This window comes from Syngnathus floridae, chromosome 9 (assembly GCF_059516105.1).
Source record: "Syngnathus floridae isolate MCC-2025c chromosome 9, RoL_Sflo_1.0, whole genome shotgun sequence".
Taxonomy (NCBI): Eukaryota; Metazoa; Chordata; class Actinopteri; order Syngnathiformes; family Syngnathidae; genus Syngnathus; species Syngnathus floridae.
The window spans coordinates 2,930,980-2,948,485 of NC_142421.1; the positions used below are offsets into that span (position 1 = coordinate 2,930,980).

At 43.0% G+C, this 17,506-nt stretch overlaps 2 protein-coding genes and 1 long non-coding RNA gene across 6 annotated transcripts in view; 2 read left to right on the plus strand and 1 right to left on the minus strand.

The window, feature by feature from the left end:
- ehbp1 (EH domain binding protein 1) overlaps nucleotides 1-7,433 on the plus strand; it is a 61,381-nt gene extending 53,948 nt beyond the window's left edge. For all 4 annotated transcript variants that reach the window (XM_088384852.1, XM_088384854.1, XM_088384853.1 and 1 more), the window contains 4 exons: nucleotides 1,523-1,622; nucleotides 2,207-2,280; nucleotides 6,185-6,299; nucleotides 6,709-7,433. In XM_088384852.1, coding sequence (XP_088240978.1) covers nucleotides 1,523-1,622; nucleotides 2,207-2,280; nucleotides 6,185-6,299; nucleotides 6,709-6,799 — 380 coding nt within the window. In that variant the 3' untranslated portion in view covers nucleotides 6,800-7,433. The remainder of the gene's footprint in view (nucleotides 1-1,522; nucleotides 1,623-2,206; nucleotides 2,281-6,184; nucleotides 6,300-6,708) is intronic.
- Nucleotides 5,978-8,575, minus strand: LOC148392900 (uncharacterized). The gene is made up of 2 exons (XR_015860281.1): nucleotides 8,235-8,575; nucleotides 5,978-6,279 (listed from the first exon to the last, which is right to left on the minus strand). It is a non-coding gene; the product is annotated as an uncharacterized LOC148392900 (long non-coding RNA).
- A 1,074-nt stretch (nucleotides 8,576-9,649) lies between these two features.
- otx1 (orthodenticle homeobox 1) lies at nucleotides 9,650-16,640 on the plus strand. Its single transcript, XM_088385365.1, has 4 exons — nucleotides 9,650-9,923; nucleotides 11,716-11,916; nucleotides 13,047-13,198; nucleotides 14,307-16,640. Exons 2-4 carry the CDS (start codon nucleotides 11,820-11,822, stop codon nucleotides 15,078-15,080), a joined length of 1,023 nt encoding a protein of 340 aa, XP_088241491.1. The 5' UTR covers nucleotides 9,650-9,923; nucleotides 11,716-11,819; the 3' UTR covers nucleotides 15,081-16,640.
- The last annotated feature ends 866 nt before the right edge of the window (nucleotides 16,641-17,506 follow it).

The following is a 17,506-nucleotide window of genomic DNA, read 5'->3' on the forward strand; positions in this document are numbered from 1 at the left end:
TCTCCTCGCTTCTCGACACGCCGAGCCACGGGCATCCTGCGGGGGGCTCCCCGTCGAGCCGAGGCGGCCGTAAACGAGGCCTTTGTTCCCGGGGCTTGTACGCTAACGGGCCGGCTAATGAAATAGCTTTTTTTTTTTGCGCACGGGGCGTCGGCAGGTGAGCGAGGCCTTCTCGGTGATATTAATTACCTAAAACGCGGCACAGCTCTTCATCTGCCTAAAGTGGAAGTGCGTGTTGATAATGGCGCCAGTGACAATAATAATGAGACAGGTAATTGAAGAGGGTAAAACACCCCTAAGCGAAGTGGGGGCAGGTTGTAAATCATCTGATTTATGCTAACAAGCCTGTTGAATGAGCTTTTATGTCTTTTCTTGTATTCTCTGCGTACTTAATGGTTACAGTACATAAATCAGAATTTATGCTTGTACTGTAGATTATTTTAATCGGACACTTTGACAAGTGTTGGGAATTAAAGTTCCTGTCAAATGGAAATGACTGTCGAGTAAATTTGCCCTGGTGGGCTCTTTTGGTCGTTTGTTAGCGTATTGATGAATGTGGTATTTTTCGATTTCTCTAATTCTGCCCTGTGACATCACCCCATGACATCATCGTGCCGCCTCAGGCCATCTTGTTTCTTTCTTGCCGAGATGTTTATCGTAATCACATTTTAGTATCACACGCCCTTTGTCTTTGTGTAGCCTTCACCAAGCAGCTAGCTGCTAAGCTAACCGGCTAGGAAACCTTCTTGTAACCGAGGGCAATTGTTCCTGTCACCAAATCCACTCGCCAAACAACAGCGACAATCAGATAGGCGATAGGTGTGTTGCCTTGCGTGTATCGCTTGTATCTTGTGTGTGTATTTGACTGCGTTTGATGGTATCTGTGTGTGCTTCTTGTCATCATCGCCACCATATTAGCGGTGTGGCCATCAGTAGTCTTTTTTTACTCCATGTCTGAGTGCTAACAATAAATTCAATGAATGATGAGGTCCATCAGCTAATAACATAACTAAGTCACAATTTTGGGTTTCGTCTGAGGTCTCTGACATCCTCAAATTATGTCTTTCCTTTCCTCGCTTCCACCCTCAAATAAATAGCTGCTTCTGCTTGCCAGGCGTTTTGTAAGGGGGGGGTGTATTTTTTTTTAATCCCCTGCGGTGGTCGGCTCGCAGGGCGCCACAATGTCACAGGAGCTTAATATTTGCCGTGATTATTTGCTTGTTTTATTGAACTCGCGGGTGGCACACTGACCCGCCTTTATTCCGCTGCCGGCGTCCGTTTGAAAGTTGACTACAATAATCCACCACGCTAAATCCCGACGCGTCGCTTTCATCGCCTGCCGTCCGTAATGGAATGACGACATCGCATCGGAGCCTATGCACACACACACACACACGCCTTTCGTGCCGGCGTCTTTATTATTTTTGACAAAATGAAATTAAATATAAACAAAATTTAATCGGCGATGTAATACGTACTGCATTTCTAACACGTGTGTGTTTTTGTTTGCGTGTGTATGCAGGCAACAACAAGGAGGAGGAGGAGGCGATGATGCAGGAGTGGTTCATGTTGGTCAACAAGAAGAACGCCCTGATCAGGAGACAGAACCAACTCTCTCTGCTGTACGTTCACGTCGCGTACTTAACTCTCCCATTGATTGACATGAAATCGATAGAAACGTGCACGTTATATGCGTCCATTGCTGGTGTATGTCTATACGTGCAAGTGTATGTGTGTGTGTGCGCTCAGCTGGTACACACACACATTTGCGAGGATGAGGAAGCGTGCGAGCGGCGAGATTGAAGTATTCCTAATCACATTATATCACGACCAAAGAGGGGAGGGAGGGGGGGCAGAGGGCCGTTTAAAGTGGCCAATTGACAGAAGGGCTTATTATGAGGCCTTTGTGGTCCCTCTTTGTGCGGGAAAGACGAGCGTCAAGGACAAATTCTATTAGGGCTCATTTTTTAATATGGCTGAAAGAGGAAAGAATTGAATTTGTGACACACACACACACACACCTGCCGTGATGTCATTTCACACACAGACAAACTGAACGGTGTCTGTACGTGTGTGCGGCACTAGATTAAAAGTGTGAGAAGGTTCCGGCGAGTGTGGCAATCGATGTTTATTTATGTGGGTGTCCTGCCGTAATGATTTAGTCATTAACATATTGATGAACTTTGCTCCTCCCTCCCGCCTGCAGGGAGAAGGAGCACGACCTGGAGAGACGCTTCGAACTGCTCAACAGAGAGCTCAGAGCCATGCTGGCCATCGAAGGTAACGCACACACATTCACACACACGGGTGCAGAACTTGGTTGGCGCGCTGCCTTCAGGTGCCACTCAGAATGCACAGCGACGCCAAGATGTATCTAGTCAAACAATATTGATGTGTGATCGTGTGCTTGTTTATTTAGTTAGTTAGTTCTTCAACTGATTGACTTTTTTTTGTAGCGGCTAAACGGATTAGTGCTGTTTCAATTCATTGCAATGGGGAAAGATACTTTGCTAATGGAACAAGTCACTGCTTCTTAGCAGCCAAACAAAGCACACACAAAAAAAACTCACATTCCATCAGTAGCGCTTTTATGTCGTCTTGAAATCCGTACTTGTCTTTTCTCGATGTTTGATGAGCTTGATGTTAATTGTGTGGATGAGGATTAGACTCCGGGTCCTGCCAGGGATTTCGCTTGCTGATACTTGATCAATGCTATCTGTTTCCTGCGCCGCCGAGGCCCGACTAGCCGATGCCTGATTGCAGATCACCCAAAGCGCGTTAAGCATCCCGCCGCCATTGTGTCGTATCAAAGTTGCCGGGAAGCGAGTGGAGGTGAGAGGGGTCCGGGGGAAAGTTTAATCCCCTTTCGAATGCGTCCTCTTTGGCAAAATGAACCTTTGGCCAATCAATGCTAATTGATTTTGCTATTCGACATTGACCACACCACCCCGCCATAAGACCAGCACTCCCCTCGACAGCCTCCGCGCGACCATTGTCATTTCACTGATAAGCTACCTGCGCCATCATAAATCAATTGTAATTAGCACGAGAGCGGGGGGGGGGGGCAGACAGCAGTAGACATGCATAGTCGAGCAGGAGCGAGAGAGCACGCCACACTGGCTTCCGTTTTAGTTATTTATCGGTATCGAGCCGCTTTGTCGACGGCGTCACTCAAATGTGTGTGTGTGTGTGCGTCAGTGACTCTTATTTGGTGCTTGGTCGGGCCCATTGAGCGACGGCCAAGCGTGAGAGTGATTGTCGATTTTGGAGGCCAGTCCATCACACACACACAGTGAGAGACACACAGGCTCTCAGAACTGAGATACACCTGGACACTCCACACACACACACCTTTCTAAGATAAACTAACAATGATACACACAAACCGTATTCCAGCAAATAAAAACTGCGGAGAGTGGAGGCCTTTATGTCCACATATTTTTGTTGCGTTCAGTATATGTGTCAATCGGAGCTATTTGCGTTGGGGCAATTATTTGAGGAAATACGGTAAACAGCAGGCGAACGCTCATGTAGTGAGCCGAATGACATATTTGGGGAGGCGTGCAGATACGCCTTTCGCTGTTGTTGATAACTGTGTGTGCGTGTGTTTGCGCGTTGGTGCGATGCCAGACGGGGAAATGCCATCTGTATGCCACGCTCTCATCTCACCGCCGCAAAATTGATCCACTATGGCCTCTTTATCTGCTTACACATTCACACCTATGAGTGTGTATGTGTGTGTCTCACCGACGTGCGTGTGTGTGTATTTTGTAAAGCGGGCGCCCTCTCAGCATCTAAAAGGGATTTATGCATAGTCGGGTCCTGGAGTTTTTCCTGTTACGCTTTGATATGATAAGCTTTTTTTTATATATATGTTTAAAATCAATATGTAATCCTATGCAGGAGCTTATCCCCGTGTACACGCAACACACACACACACACGCACACTCAGTTTGTAAATCTATTTGGGCTTTTGTAAGGCACAGGGGCGGCGCCTTGGCCTCCATTGATTAGCTTCACTGTGCAATGTGATCACATCGGCGACTTTTCATGAGGTCGCCAACTCGTTCGGGACGGATGTTGCCTCGTTTTTATTTTGCGCGGGAAGAGTTGATGCAAGCTAATGTTTAGCCAATGACAACTGGCATATGTTGTTTATATTTGTTGAAATGATTTACCGAATATATTAACAATGTGATAAGTGGAAAATGACATGAGATTCAATTTTTTAAATCAACTATTTAAATTCCCCTAACACGCCTTTTTCTCAACTTTACCGTGTCTGTCCTGGAAACGACTGCTCGCGTGTGATTGGCTAAAACGACAGCCACCTGTAGCTTTACCACATACATTTCATCTTAAGGTTACAGGGTCAAGTCAACGCTGACAACTTTTGCGTCAATTTTTTTTTTCCGCAATTACTTTGATTTGAGCCAGCGTCTGCAAGGCGAATGAACGGCGAAACACCAAAGGAAAAAAAAAAAAAGGTATTGCTTGTGATGAAGCAAAGATCAACGTCTCCTTACTAGTTTGGAGCGCTCCTCTCTTTGCTGAATGCAGGCTTGGTGGTGGGAGGGGCATCCATCCAGGCCTGAGGGGGCGGGGGGGGGGATAATGGAGATTGGACCAGCGCATTCTTGTGTGCCTTGTGCCGACTCTCATGGTTACCAGCGGTGTGCACGGCCAGACTTAATCTGAATATGCAGCCACCGTGCCAGCAGTGTGCAAGGTTTTCCCCTACGTGGAACCTCTCTGTGAGGGAGGGGGGAAGGGGGAGGGGGGGGCAGAGCGTCTGCGGGGTGTTGGGTTGGTTGACGGGTGTCTGCTTACCCAGCCTGCCCAGCTCTGCTCACGTCTCTCATCTCCTCTCTTTATTGTTTACCTTCCTAATGAGGGGGGCGGGACCGGGTGATGTGTGATTGACAGCACCATGCCCCCCCCACACACACACACCTCTCCCTCCCCAACACACACACTAAGCCATACACACTGGCTTTGGGGCTGAGAGGAGTTCTGAAGATGATTTTTTTTCTCTCTGTGCTTGTGAGAAAGTTTTTTTTTTTTTTACTTCCTGTATTGGTACAAGTTTTCCAGCTTTTCCTTTTTCTAAACAATTTAGTTTTGCGGAAAACAAATAATATAATAATAATAAAACTGTTGGATGTGCATTCGTGACGCTGGGTGACTTCCGAGGTTTACCACAAGATGACCACTCACACGATTCATTTTCTCCTCTTGCTACCTGAATGTGGAAAATCCACACAAACATTTGTACAACACCGCTGTGGAATTTACATTTCTCCCTCGAGAGTAAATTTGTTTGGGGGAGGCAGGCAAGAGGAAAAAAAGAGATTGTGGGAGGACAAATATTGGAACTGTGTTCATTTTGCTCTGTGCGCCACTTCAAAGAGATGATGAGGACCAATCAGGAGACAACAGAGACTTTTCCGGACGTGCACGCCAGTTTATTTTAGATCATGGATTAATTTATTGATAAATCAATATGTCATCAAAAATGATTGCAGGGGAGATGTTCAAGTTCAAGTTGCCTGCAAATGGGAATTTTCGTGAGCCAATCAAATGTTTTAATTAGCGCCTCTAATGGTGAGAATGGCAAGGCGGGGCGTCGGGGCTTTTCTGTGTAGCGCCCGGGGCGGATGTGAGCCCCTGTGGGCGACACCCCCCCCCCCCCCTCCTGGGACAGGCAGATGGGGATTTGGGTGGGGGTCCGACCTGAACCCCCGTGGGGGCCCTTTCCTGTTTCAGAGGCGTGCCCCCACCTTTTTGTTTGGTTGTTTACAAAAGTGCCTCATCATCAACATGCCGTGAGCGACGATTCAATCATTTTCATCCGTTCGATCAACAGCTTACTTGCACCCTCAAGACTTGACTTGGGGGGGTAGGATTGTAAGTATTGGAGAAAACATTTCTTTAAAAAATCATTCAAATATTCAAACATTACTTATTATACAAAATAGACAAAATAGCGAATGGTATTTTATTCATTTTTTTGACATTTGAACACTTAAGCCTCCTAGTTTCCCTTTGGTCCCAGTCAAATCCGAATCAATCCACTTTTCATGATGTCAGAGGTTTTCGAGCCACTTCCAAATGTGACATTTAGCTAGCTCGCTAGCTCTTCTTGACACTTTGCCGTCGTTGTTTCTGCTTTTGATGCTCTCAGACTGGCAGAAGACGGAAGCCCAGAAGCGTCGTGAGCAGCTGCTGCTGGACGAGCTGGTCCTTCTGGTCAACAAACGGGACGCGCTGGTCCGGGACCTGGACGCCCAGGAAAAGGAGTAAGTCGCAGGCACACTAGTACACCTGCTCATGTAAAACACAACGTCATCATCAAGCTTCACCTAAAAGATGACTCTATTAGATGAAAAACCGATTGGGAGTACCTAGAACCCAATGGGGGCCCCCTTCCTGTCAAGACTCTAGAGACCACTACCGGGGAGCCCCTCCTCACCTCGCTAGTGATGACATGTTACATGTACATGTTACTTTTTTTTTTTTTTTAAGCCCAAAAAAAGCGAGTAGATGCCGCCGGTGGAAACGGGGCTTAGTTAGTCACATGAAGAAAATTTACAAAAGTAGGAAGGGTGAATATTCCTGTGTCTGGACGCCAACACAGACTTCAAATAGTTTACCACGTGGCCTGTTGCTTGCCAAAATGGATTTTTTTTTTTTTTGCGTCCACCACAGGGCCGAGGAGGAGGATGAGCACCTGGAGAGGACGCTAGAGCAGAACAAAGGCAAGATGGCCAAGAAAGAGGAGAAGTGCGTCCTTCAGTAACAACACAAGAGCAACAAGAACAAAAAGATTGTACATATGCGGCCTCCTGCCAAGTTGTTTGATGGTTTTACAATTTATGCTTTAAAAGCGGTACTTTTACAGGATTTTTATGGGTGTCGTGCTGCTAATGGAACGCCCCAGGTACAAAAATGCTTTTCTTTAATTTGCAACTTTGGACAGTGAGCAGGTGGACTTTTTTTTTTTTTTAGAGGAAAGAAACGTTCTTTTATTTCATTCATGTTACAACTTTTTACTGTAAAATATCTTCAATTGTCCATACCTGATAGTGTTTTTAATGATTATTTTTTGTTCGAAAGCAGTTTACCAAAAAGAAAAAGACATTCCCCCCCAAAACATTTTTCTTGTATATTTTTATCATAAAAGCTTCAGTCTGCTTTTTTCCTTTAAAAGAGTCATGCAGTCAAAATGAAAAAAAGTTTTATTTATTGTTCTATAAGCTGCTTGTATGTGAAACTGCCATCACATTCTTTTCCTGTTTGGATTAGTATTTATTGAGATTCGCTTCCACATACATCTTGTATGAGCTCACCACATCTTCAGTTTTATTTATTCCACTGGCTTCAAGACCAACCTTCAATAAAGTTCTTGTACGCGTGTCATACTCCACTAGAAATGCCTCTAGAGTATTTTTACCTCATTAAAATAGTTTTACACTTATTTTGACAGAAAAAAAAGTGGGATATTAAAAAACTTTTTAGTAAAATTGTGGTTGACATTCTAGAAAATGTAATTAAAGAACAGAACTTTGTTTTAAATATTTAATATATTTTTGCATTTAATTGTTAAGATTGACTCTGAGCACAAGGATCAAATGTATTCAATTTATTTTTTCCCTTGCTCTTTAATTCCCCAGCGACCTAACTCATGGAATCGACTTCCTCTGAGCATACGTCGAATCATTAATTGCACCGTTTAAGATTTTTCTTTAAAGAAAAAAGAAATCCTAAATCTTCCCGACTTCCAGAACCCCGGTGCGCCCCAGCGGCACGCAGGCGAAATCTTAGCCGGCGAGGAGGCACTGTGCGGCGGCCTCGTCTCACTCTGACTCCCCCCTCCCTTCCATGTCTCTCGTAAGAAAGGAGAACAAATAAAGAGTGACAGCACACCTCTTCTTCCTCCTCCTCCTCCCCTCCTCTTCTTCCTCTAACTTTCACATTATTAATCATCCCCACTTGACTTTGTTTTATTGCACTTGTCACATCAGGGATTAAAATTAATAATGAATTAAACTGGGATAGGGGAGGGCACTTTTTGGTGGTCGATTTGAATGACGTCAAAATATTCCTTATAGTTCCTCAGAATTTATTACACAATGACCCGATTATTTAATGAACAATTTTGTTGTCATATTTGATCAACTTTTCAATGAATTAACTTAATGTCCATGAATGTTTTTTGATGAAATAATCCTTACCTGCTTTATGGAGATATTCATAAATCCTTTCGTCTGAGTAAAAAGCATCGTCATCCACACATGCATAAAGGCCCCACGTCCACGATCAGGTCCACTTGCACTGCACTGCTGCTGCTCCATCCTGGGGATGGATTTATGGAAGTATAGATGGATGAAGGAGGGATGGAGGGAGCAACTTTTCCCTCCTCCTCCTCCTGGCCGCCTTAATCCTTAGCTTTAGCGGCTCAGAAAGGAATTCAAGCACAATTTGGGATTAGACAAATAATCTTAGGGAACCAAAAAAAGAGATGCCTGGTCACTTGATACTTGTCGTAGATGACAAGAAAGAACAAGCAAGTTTAGATTCTTTTGCTGTCGTTTTGCATCATTCGTACGAATAAAAGCGCGAGCGCGTGTATGTGTCTTGTACTCATGCGGCTTTTTTTTTTTTTTTAATCGGGCAATTTTTGGGGGCCTCCCACATAATTCCAAACTCATTTTAAAAACAACCGCTCGCCTTCGTGTGCTATGAAATATTTCTATTTATCATAAAGTGTGAGCGTGTGACTTGCGGTGAGGGTGCTCCTTTATTATTCAACTTTACATCCTCAAATGTAATTCTAAATGGGGATTAGAGCTCATTAATATTCATGAGACTGGCCCGAGTGTATTTGTGTGCATGTGTGTGCTAATGCGTGTGCTTGTCGTTGTGTGCGCGTGTGTATCTAAAAGCACTAAAATTGATTAATATAATGTTTATTATATTTTTAGACGTGAAACACACGATAAAATGTCAAGCATGTATTAGCGTCACCGGTGTGGCCAACTGCACCAGCATTAATTTGTTTTATATTTAAATTTTCCCAAATAAACAAAAACTTGGATTTAAACACATTTTAGTCAATTCACTGAAAATATAAAAAAAACTGCCTTTTTAAATAAAACAGCATTTCTACATGTGTAAATCTACATGTTTTCTTTTCAATCCTTTTAAATTAAAAATATTTGCTAACTAAAACAAAACAAAAGTCTGAAGTACTGCATAAGCAACTGGAAGTCAAATCCTTCCGAAAACATTTAAAAGTAAATTGATTTCATGCTGCAGAAAGAAACCGGAACTGAAGTTCTTTTAAAGTCAAATAAAAAAATAAAATAATGAAAGGGAAACAAAAAGACAATTACAACTTTTTATATTTTTACATTTTTTTTAGCAATCTAAAAAACAAAAACATGTAGAAGAGGCCCTCGGAGGAAAGAAGTGAAGAAAGCGAGGGAACGAAAAGAGAGAGAGGGCGAAATGGGCGTGAGCTCCAGTGTCTTTCTTCTCTCTTATTGGCCGCCACGACCTTCCTCATGCGGAAGTCGCGCTCCCATTGGTTGTCGTAGGCGGGCCGGCAGGTGTCAGCGTTCTCTTAGAGGCGTGGGGCGGGCGGAAGGCCTCTATTAGCCTCATCAAAGCACACACACACACTCCACAACCGCAACCCACAAACGCGTCACTCTTCCCGGCCTAAGGACGACAGAGGACCCGCCGACGCCGGAGCCTCTTCCAGAGCTTTTGTCAAGCGACATGTCGATTGTTTTTCTAGTGGAAGGAGAGCGACTTTAGGCGGCTTGTGTGCTTTGCTGCTCCCGTTGCTGCTTCTGGATACTTTGAATTCATTTCAGTTGCTGGGAAGGAGAAAGAACGTCAGGAGATACGCAAGCAAGGTGACGACAAGTTTCAAGACTTTCTTTTTACAAACTTTTGGACAAAACCGCGATTAAACAAACGAAATGTTTTCGTTATCAGAATACCATTGATCAAGCACGCAATTTTCATTTATAGTCTCCGTAGTTTCGTTGTGTTAAGTCACAAAGAATCCTGAAATTGTGCTTTCGTTAACATTACTTTTTGTTTGCACAAATTGGCTCACATTTTTAGCATTTTATGAAATTGTTATTGGATCGCCATGTACTTAATTTTATGGAACGTCTTGTTAAAACAATTTATTGGCTTTTTCATTCCTTTTTACTATAAGTAACATGTTTACGCGCCCCCCCCCTCCAACATTAATTCAAATATACGTCATGATTAGACTTGTCAGAAAAAGCTGTAAAACAAAAAAAGGAAATTTTCTGTTCATTTCATTCAAATGTGGCCTCGTTCTACATTTCTATTGCACACAAAAAGGGTCCCAACTCATTGTATGTAGACTTAATTTATCATATAAAGTAAATACAATTATTTGGCTTTTCCATTACTTTTTTAAATTATAAATTACATTTTCCCCCAACATTAGTTTATTTAAATGTAAGCAATGTCGTGTCCTGGGCCATGAGTTACAAAAAAATAGTTAATAAAAAAATTACAAATAAATAAAGTGAAAGGACAAGAAAAACATTTTGGAATCACAATTGATTTATTCAAATTTTTAATGCTCGCTTAAAGTGGAAGCTGAGTTGTTGCTAAAGATAAGAAGCAATGGTTAATTGTTGCTGGAATTGTTTTCAACTGTTTGCTGGCTGATGAGTGCCGCTAAATTATAATGGAGGGTTGGGGGGGGGGCGAGGGGGGCTTCATTTGCACGCAGATGTTTTCTTGTCTGCGTTTGAGCGCAATACACGTCCACTCTAGTCGAGAGAACTCATCACAAGTTGATGGCAAACGATCTCCAACAAGCAACCTGGAAATTCTTCATTTGTTCCCCAGAATAAACTAAATATAGTTTGACTCTTCTGGCCTAATATCTTTAATTTCATACTAAAGTTTTGAGCTAATGATGGAAAACTATTTGGGGATTTTTTTTTTTTTTAAATGATATCAAACATGTTTGAATGCATTGATTTGAGCAAATATTTATTCAGCGTTTCCTCCCCTGAGGACTTAATAAAATTCGAAAATAAACAAGCGTGAACGGCCATTGAATAGACTCCTTTGGCTGCCTGACTTGTTGGGCGAATTAGGAAAGATTTTTTTTTTATACAGTTGTGATTTCTCTTTAAAATGTAAATGCGTCGTTTTTCCTATGTTAACAGTTAAGAAAAACAAACAAAATAATATTTCCCGTTTCCTGCTAAATGGATTTGATTTATATTGGAAAAAAAGACGTGCCACATTTGCTGATTTTAGTCCAAATCAATTCATCAAACTTACAAACATTAAAATTCCTTTTAGTATCTTGGAATTATTCTTAAAAAATCCTAAACCTTTTTACCTCCTATTTCCACATTTCTTGAATGATACAAAACCTTGCTACTTCCAAATATTCAGACCATTAGTTTTGAGGATTATTTCCCAATCCAAAATTCCCCCATTTTCCAAAACCACATATCCAATTGAAGAGATTTGACTTTACCCCCTTCCATTTCCACATTTCTTGAGAATCGTTTCAGAACCAAGAAGTGCGCCATTAGTGCGCATGTTAAAATATGACGATGCAGTCCGAACGACCCTCTGGATGACTTCGTGAACGTGTATTACTGTTTTTTTTTTTTTTTTTCCCCGTGACGTCGCCCACAGCGAGCCGCCTCGGGCCCTCGCGTCTCGCCAAGCTGCAGCATCCCCGGGGCCGAGCGGCGAGCCAGTGGGCCGAGCTGGGCGGCGCCGCAGTGAGCGCCTGTAGCATGATGTCCTACCTCAAGCAGCCACCCTACGCCGTCAACGGCCTGGGGCTGAGCGGAGCCGCCATGGACCTGCTGCACCCATCCGTGGGCTACCCGGGTACGCACGCACTGCGCACGCACGCGCGCACGCTCGCTCCTCAGTTTCCACTTCGGCGGCGATTACGTCACGCGCCGACTATTAATATTAATTGGCTTTGGACTCATGCACAATTCAACGTGCGCAAACGTGTACAGTTCTCCGCGCGGCCTTGTTACTTTCATGCTGCAAGTTTAAAATGAAACCCGAGTCACTTTTTTTTTTCATTGAATCTTCAGTTGGCACTGGGTGTATTGAGCCTAAGACAGTTTATCCATTTATTTTCATTGTATTAAATTGGACAAAGTGTTATTGCTACGGAAAAAAAAGTGGTCGACTGAAGGGTAGTTATGCCGCCAACAAACACGGAGTTAAAAAAGTTTAGATATTGTGATCGATGTTTTGTCCCAATCTTTATTAATTTATAAAAAGTGCCTGTTAGAAAAAACAGTACAAAGGCTTATTGAGTTTATTGTGTTTATTCTATAAACGCTTTATTCTGTCTTCAATTGTCAGTCCACAAGTTTTTGATAAGACTAAAACAATCTTGTCTTTTCTCTTTTTTAAAATAATCCTGTTTAAGAAAACATAATTAACTGTATGCAACCACATTTGTTCGGCTTTTCTTTTTCATTTTTATTGTAAATCAAATGTAGTCTTTTCAACATTCGTTTATATGAAGATTATAAATTTGTGTCCCGAGCCTTTATCTTAAAAAAAAAATCCATAGTAAAAGTTCCTGTAAACTGCATAACTGGATTGACTTCACTTCATTTCAAAAATATGCGCTTCTGTCATTACAGTAATCATACAGTTGCATGAATAATTCTAACAAACAATGCCCGTGATTTTCTTTAATGTAATTACTTGATTTTATTTTGTCTTCGCATGGAGTATTATTTTACCAGAGAAAAAAAATCACTTCCATATTTGTTGTTTTAAAATTAGGTCAACTTAAAAAAGTTGACCACGGCAAATGCCTGTACAAAATAATAAAAATATCGCAAATATCTTACGAGTCAAGTGTTCAGGAATCATGAAAAAGGCCAAAATAATAAAAACAACGTTAATTTGAACGCTTTGGAATAATAGTGAGATTTCATTGCCATTCGTGAAGATATTTATTATTATTTTTGTGCGTGTGTCGTTAGCGACGCCCAGGAAACAACGTCGCGAGCGGACCACATTCACCCGGTCCCAGTTGGACGTGTTGGAGGCACTGTTCGCCAAGACACGCTACCCGGACATCTTCATGCGGGAAGAGGTGGCTCTCAAAATCAACTTGCCAGAGTCCCGTGTCCAGGTCAGCGTCGCCATCTCACACGCACTCACTTTATTAGCCACACGACCGTTTTATTGCCTCCCGTTAAATAATGACCAGATGCTATCAAGGTGCTCGTAGCTAATAGGCTAATTCATTAGCTCAACAGGCGGGCTCTTTGAGTTGATTTAGTAGCTCATTATTAACATGCAGTTGTCACTTCAAATCACTTTGCAGCAAATCGGAAGTGTCGCCAAAGTCTTTGGTCAAAGTGCCCACTTGACTTTTATCGACTTAATTAGCGACGTTTGAACTTGTGAGGAAGACCTAACTCGAGCGTCGCCATTTTATGTCCGAAAAAGTCAATAATGCATTCATCGAAAACGGCGTTAACCCCCCCTACCCTTAATAATTATCAATCAGCTAATATTGATAAACTTATTTGACTCACATTAAATGTAAATCTGTTATTGATTCGTTAGAGATATTCTGCAGTCAAGAGTAAGGGATTATATAATACATGAAACGTATCAGTATTGAACTTGCACGCTCAGTTTCACCTTATTAAATGCAGTAAATAAAGTTGTCTGCTTACAGGCGCTATTAAGTATTATTCATTTCGGATTATATGTACAAATGGCATGTAAAAATTTTGTTTGCAGAGCAGAAATGAAGCATGCACACACTGAAGTCTCAGTCTTGTAATATGTGTTTTAAAAAAATCAAATGCATTTACAATACATTGGAAATAAGTTAGTAAGGTCCAAACACTGTTCAAAATATGCAACTGCTTATTTGACATAAAACATTGGCCAAGAATTATGGTTATTTCTGACTTTCCAGTGTCTTCTCCATGCCAAGTAAAGGCACAAAATCAAGTCTTAGGGTCGCGTAGGCTGCATACCCCCCAAATACCTCTTGTTAAAAAAATTAAAACATGCAGTGGATGGAATAAAAAGTAAATGTTAATTGAAATTCAAATGCACATGCTATTGTTATGTTTTTTTTCTGATTTATTTTTAAATAAAATGTACATTGGATAGAAGAATGCTGAGGGCTGAGGGCTTTGCCTGCCGGTCTGATAATAAGGCCCTCATTTTTCAGACCTTCTTTAAGGTGTGTGTGTTAATCAAGGTGTGTGTATTTCCAGGTGTGGTTCAAGAACCGGCGGGCCAAGTGTCGTCAGCAACAGCAGAGCGGTGGGGGCGCCAAGGCGCGGCCCCCCAAGAAGAAGTCGTCGCCGGCCCGAGAGAGCACGGGTTCGGAGAGCAGCGGTCAGTTCACGCCACCCGCCGTCTCCAGCACGGGTTCGTCCTCGTCCTCTTCGGCGGCGTCCAACCACGCAGCGGCGGCGCTGAGCAGCAGCACGGCTCCGTCCATCAGCACTGTGTCATCCATCTGGAGTCCCGCCATCTCCCCGGGTAACGCACCCGCTCCGGCCGCCGCTCCCTCGGCCGCCCCGCTTCCTGAGCCCGGCCCGCCCTCCAACGCCTCCTGCATGCAGCGCTCCATGTCGGGATCGGCCACCGCCGCCACCTCGTACCCCATCTCCTACAACCAGACGGCAGGCTACGGCCAGGGCTACCCAGCCCCTTCCGGCTCCTACTTTGGGGGCGTGGACTGCGGCTCCTACCTGACGCCCATGCACTCCCACCATCACCAGCTCAGTCCCATGGCCGCCTCGTCCATGTCTGCACACCCGCACCACCACATCGGCCAGTCCTCGGGACACCCGCACCATCACCACCCGCATCACCACCACCATCCTCACCAGGCCTACGGAGGCTCCGGGCTGGCCTTCAACTCGTCCGACTGCCTGGATTACAAAGATCAGACGGGCGCCTCGTCCTGGAAACTCAACTTCAACGCTTCGGACTGCTTGGACTATAAAGACCAGACCTCCTGGAGGTTCCAAGTCTTGTGATCAGTGACTTTTGACCCCACCCCACCCCCCACCCCACCCCACCTCTTGGGAGATGGAGCATTCAGGAGCTGAACTCTGAAAATTCTGGGGCCGAAGCATGCTTTGGTACATTCGCAGGCCAATGCGTTCAAGAACCGGAGCGCTGAGCAATCAGAGCACTTGGGAGCCAGAGCATCCAGAAGCCAGAGAACGGAACTCTATGAGCCGGAATGTTCTGGCTCCCGAGTGCTCCGGCTCTTGAATGTTCTTGAACTGGAGCTCTCAGGAACTGTAATACTCTGGGTTCAAGAATTCCAATTCTGGAGCTGTGGACTCAAAACTCTAGGAGCTGGACTGCTCCTGCTCACAAGTGCTCTTGCTTGAATGTTCTTGAAGTTAGGAGCACATGGAATTCTCAAAGCTGGAGTATTGTTGTTCCTGAATGCTCCGTCCTGTTCCTGATCTAGTGCAAGCTGGAATTCGAAGAGCCAGAATGTCCTGAGCCTGAGCGTAGAATTCTTAGAGTGGGAATGTACCTGCTTACAAACGCTCTGAATGTTCATGAGCTGGAGAATTGGGTAGCAGGAAAAACTCGGAGCCACTCGGACTTGAAGAAGAAAAAAATGAACAAGGCAAAATGTGCATTTTTGTTGGGAGGTGAAAACGACCAGAGAAGCTGTGTGGAATATGACTCAAAAAGCTCCGTTACACCCCTTTTTATTTGTTTTCTTTTTAGAGATTTTTAGTCAGCGTCTGAGCTGAACGTGTGTAAATATGTATTTGGGTCAGTTCCAATGACCGCCTTTAGATGGTGTTTTTTTGCAACTCTTTACTACACATGTTGGAAGAACAATACTGAGGAAAAAATGTAAATGTTTCCAAAGAGATTAAATTGGCCCCTTAAAAAAAGTTTTATATATGAAGCTTTGGTTTTACTCTGAACAAAAAAATAAATAAATGTTTTTAACAGGGAATCTAAAGTAAAGAAACAAGAATTTCAGAAAAGATGAAAGGATTCCACTCGCTTCAGCCTCTCATCTTTCTTTGGATTTGTGGTGATGTTTGAGCAAAGCACTTGGCAACAATATCAAAGAAATATTTGGATTCTACATCTGGTCACTTTGGAGAGCAAACTGCGACCACTCTTCACTTCCTCAAAATGACTTCTCTTGAAATGATGTTGAATGTATTTTCGCACCCCCCCGCCCAAAAAAAAGGGCGAGTGGACCCTAACTTCCATGTTCATCCAATAAAGATCCCTTCAGTCATGTTAATTTCTTTTCCACTCAAGTCCATGAATTGAAAAATGATCTCCCCTAACTTTAGAAATGGAACTGCATGTTGAAACGGTCGTTGGTGGTATGTGATTGGCTGATTGCAATACATGCTTGGTAAGTGAGACGTGCTCACGGCAAAAACGTGGCATGACTGAGCAATACCGCAGTATTAAATGTGGCGGAGGAGCAGGTATTGGGGGTATTTTCAAAGATCAACATTTCTGCAGTGATTGAGTGGCAGTCTACGTGAGACCATATCCTGTCTGGACTATACATATTAAAGAATGTATTTTGTTTTAAATTACCATGTAAAATAAGGCTTTTATGATTGACCTCTGTCCTTTGACTCTTGACCCCTATGGCTTATTTTTTCTAAGGTCATTCTTAATTTTTAAGCCTATTTTTTTTTTTCTACATAAAAAAGCCTTACTATCCATCATTAAAAAAAAAGCCTTTAAATACATGGTCTATTTAAAAAAGCCTTACAATACATGGTAATTTTTTTTCTGAAAAAAAAAGCCTTACTATACATGGTCATATTTTAGATGCATAGGTGGGTCAAAAATGACCCGGTGAGGAGGTTTTTTTTTTTTATTTTATTAAAATATTGTCACAAAAAGTTACCATTAGCATTACTGGCTCACCAAAAGATATATGGGAGCTCTGTATCACTGATAGTATAATACAAAAAAAAAGTCTCACTCTAAAAAAAAAAAAAGTTCACATGTTCATTAGAAAAAAAAAGTTTAACTGATTCCAAAGCTGTAAATGTCTTGATTTTAAAAATTCAAGAAACATTTGAATAAATTCCTTTACAGACTAATCATAGGGTGACCAGATTTGGGTTGCTGAAAAAGAGGACACCTTCGCATGTTTTCGAGGACGCCTCGGGGAGGGGAGGGGAGGGAGAGGTGGTGCTGAGAGAAGTTTTTTTTTTGGAAGGGAGGAGGAAGCGGGGAGGGGGTGCCTGCCTTACACGTTAAGCACCCACTTCATATGCATCACGACCCTGGCGAAAGCACGCAATTCTTTGCTGGTGCTACCTCGCCATAAAACAATACGAAGAAAAACGACGTAACTTCCCGTTCACGAACGAGTCAGTGAATTGCATTTCCCGTTGACCAACTGTACCTAATGAAGGGTCCGAATGACGTCACAGATCAAACAGCC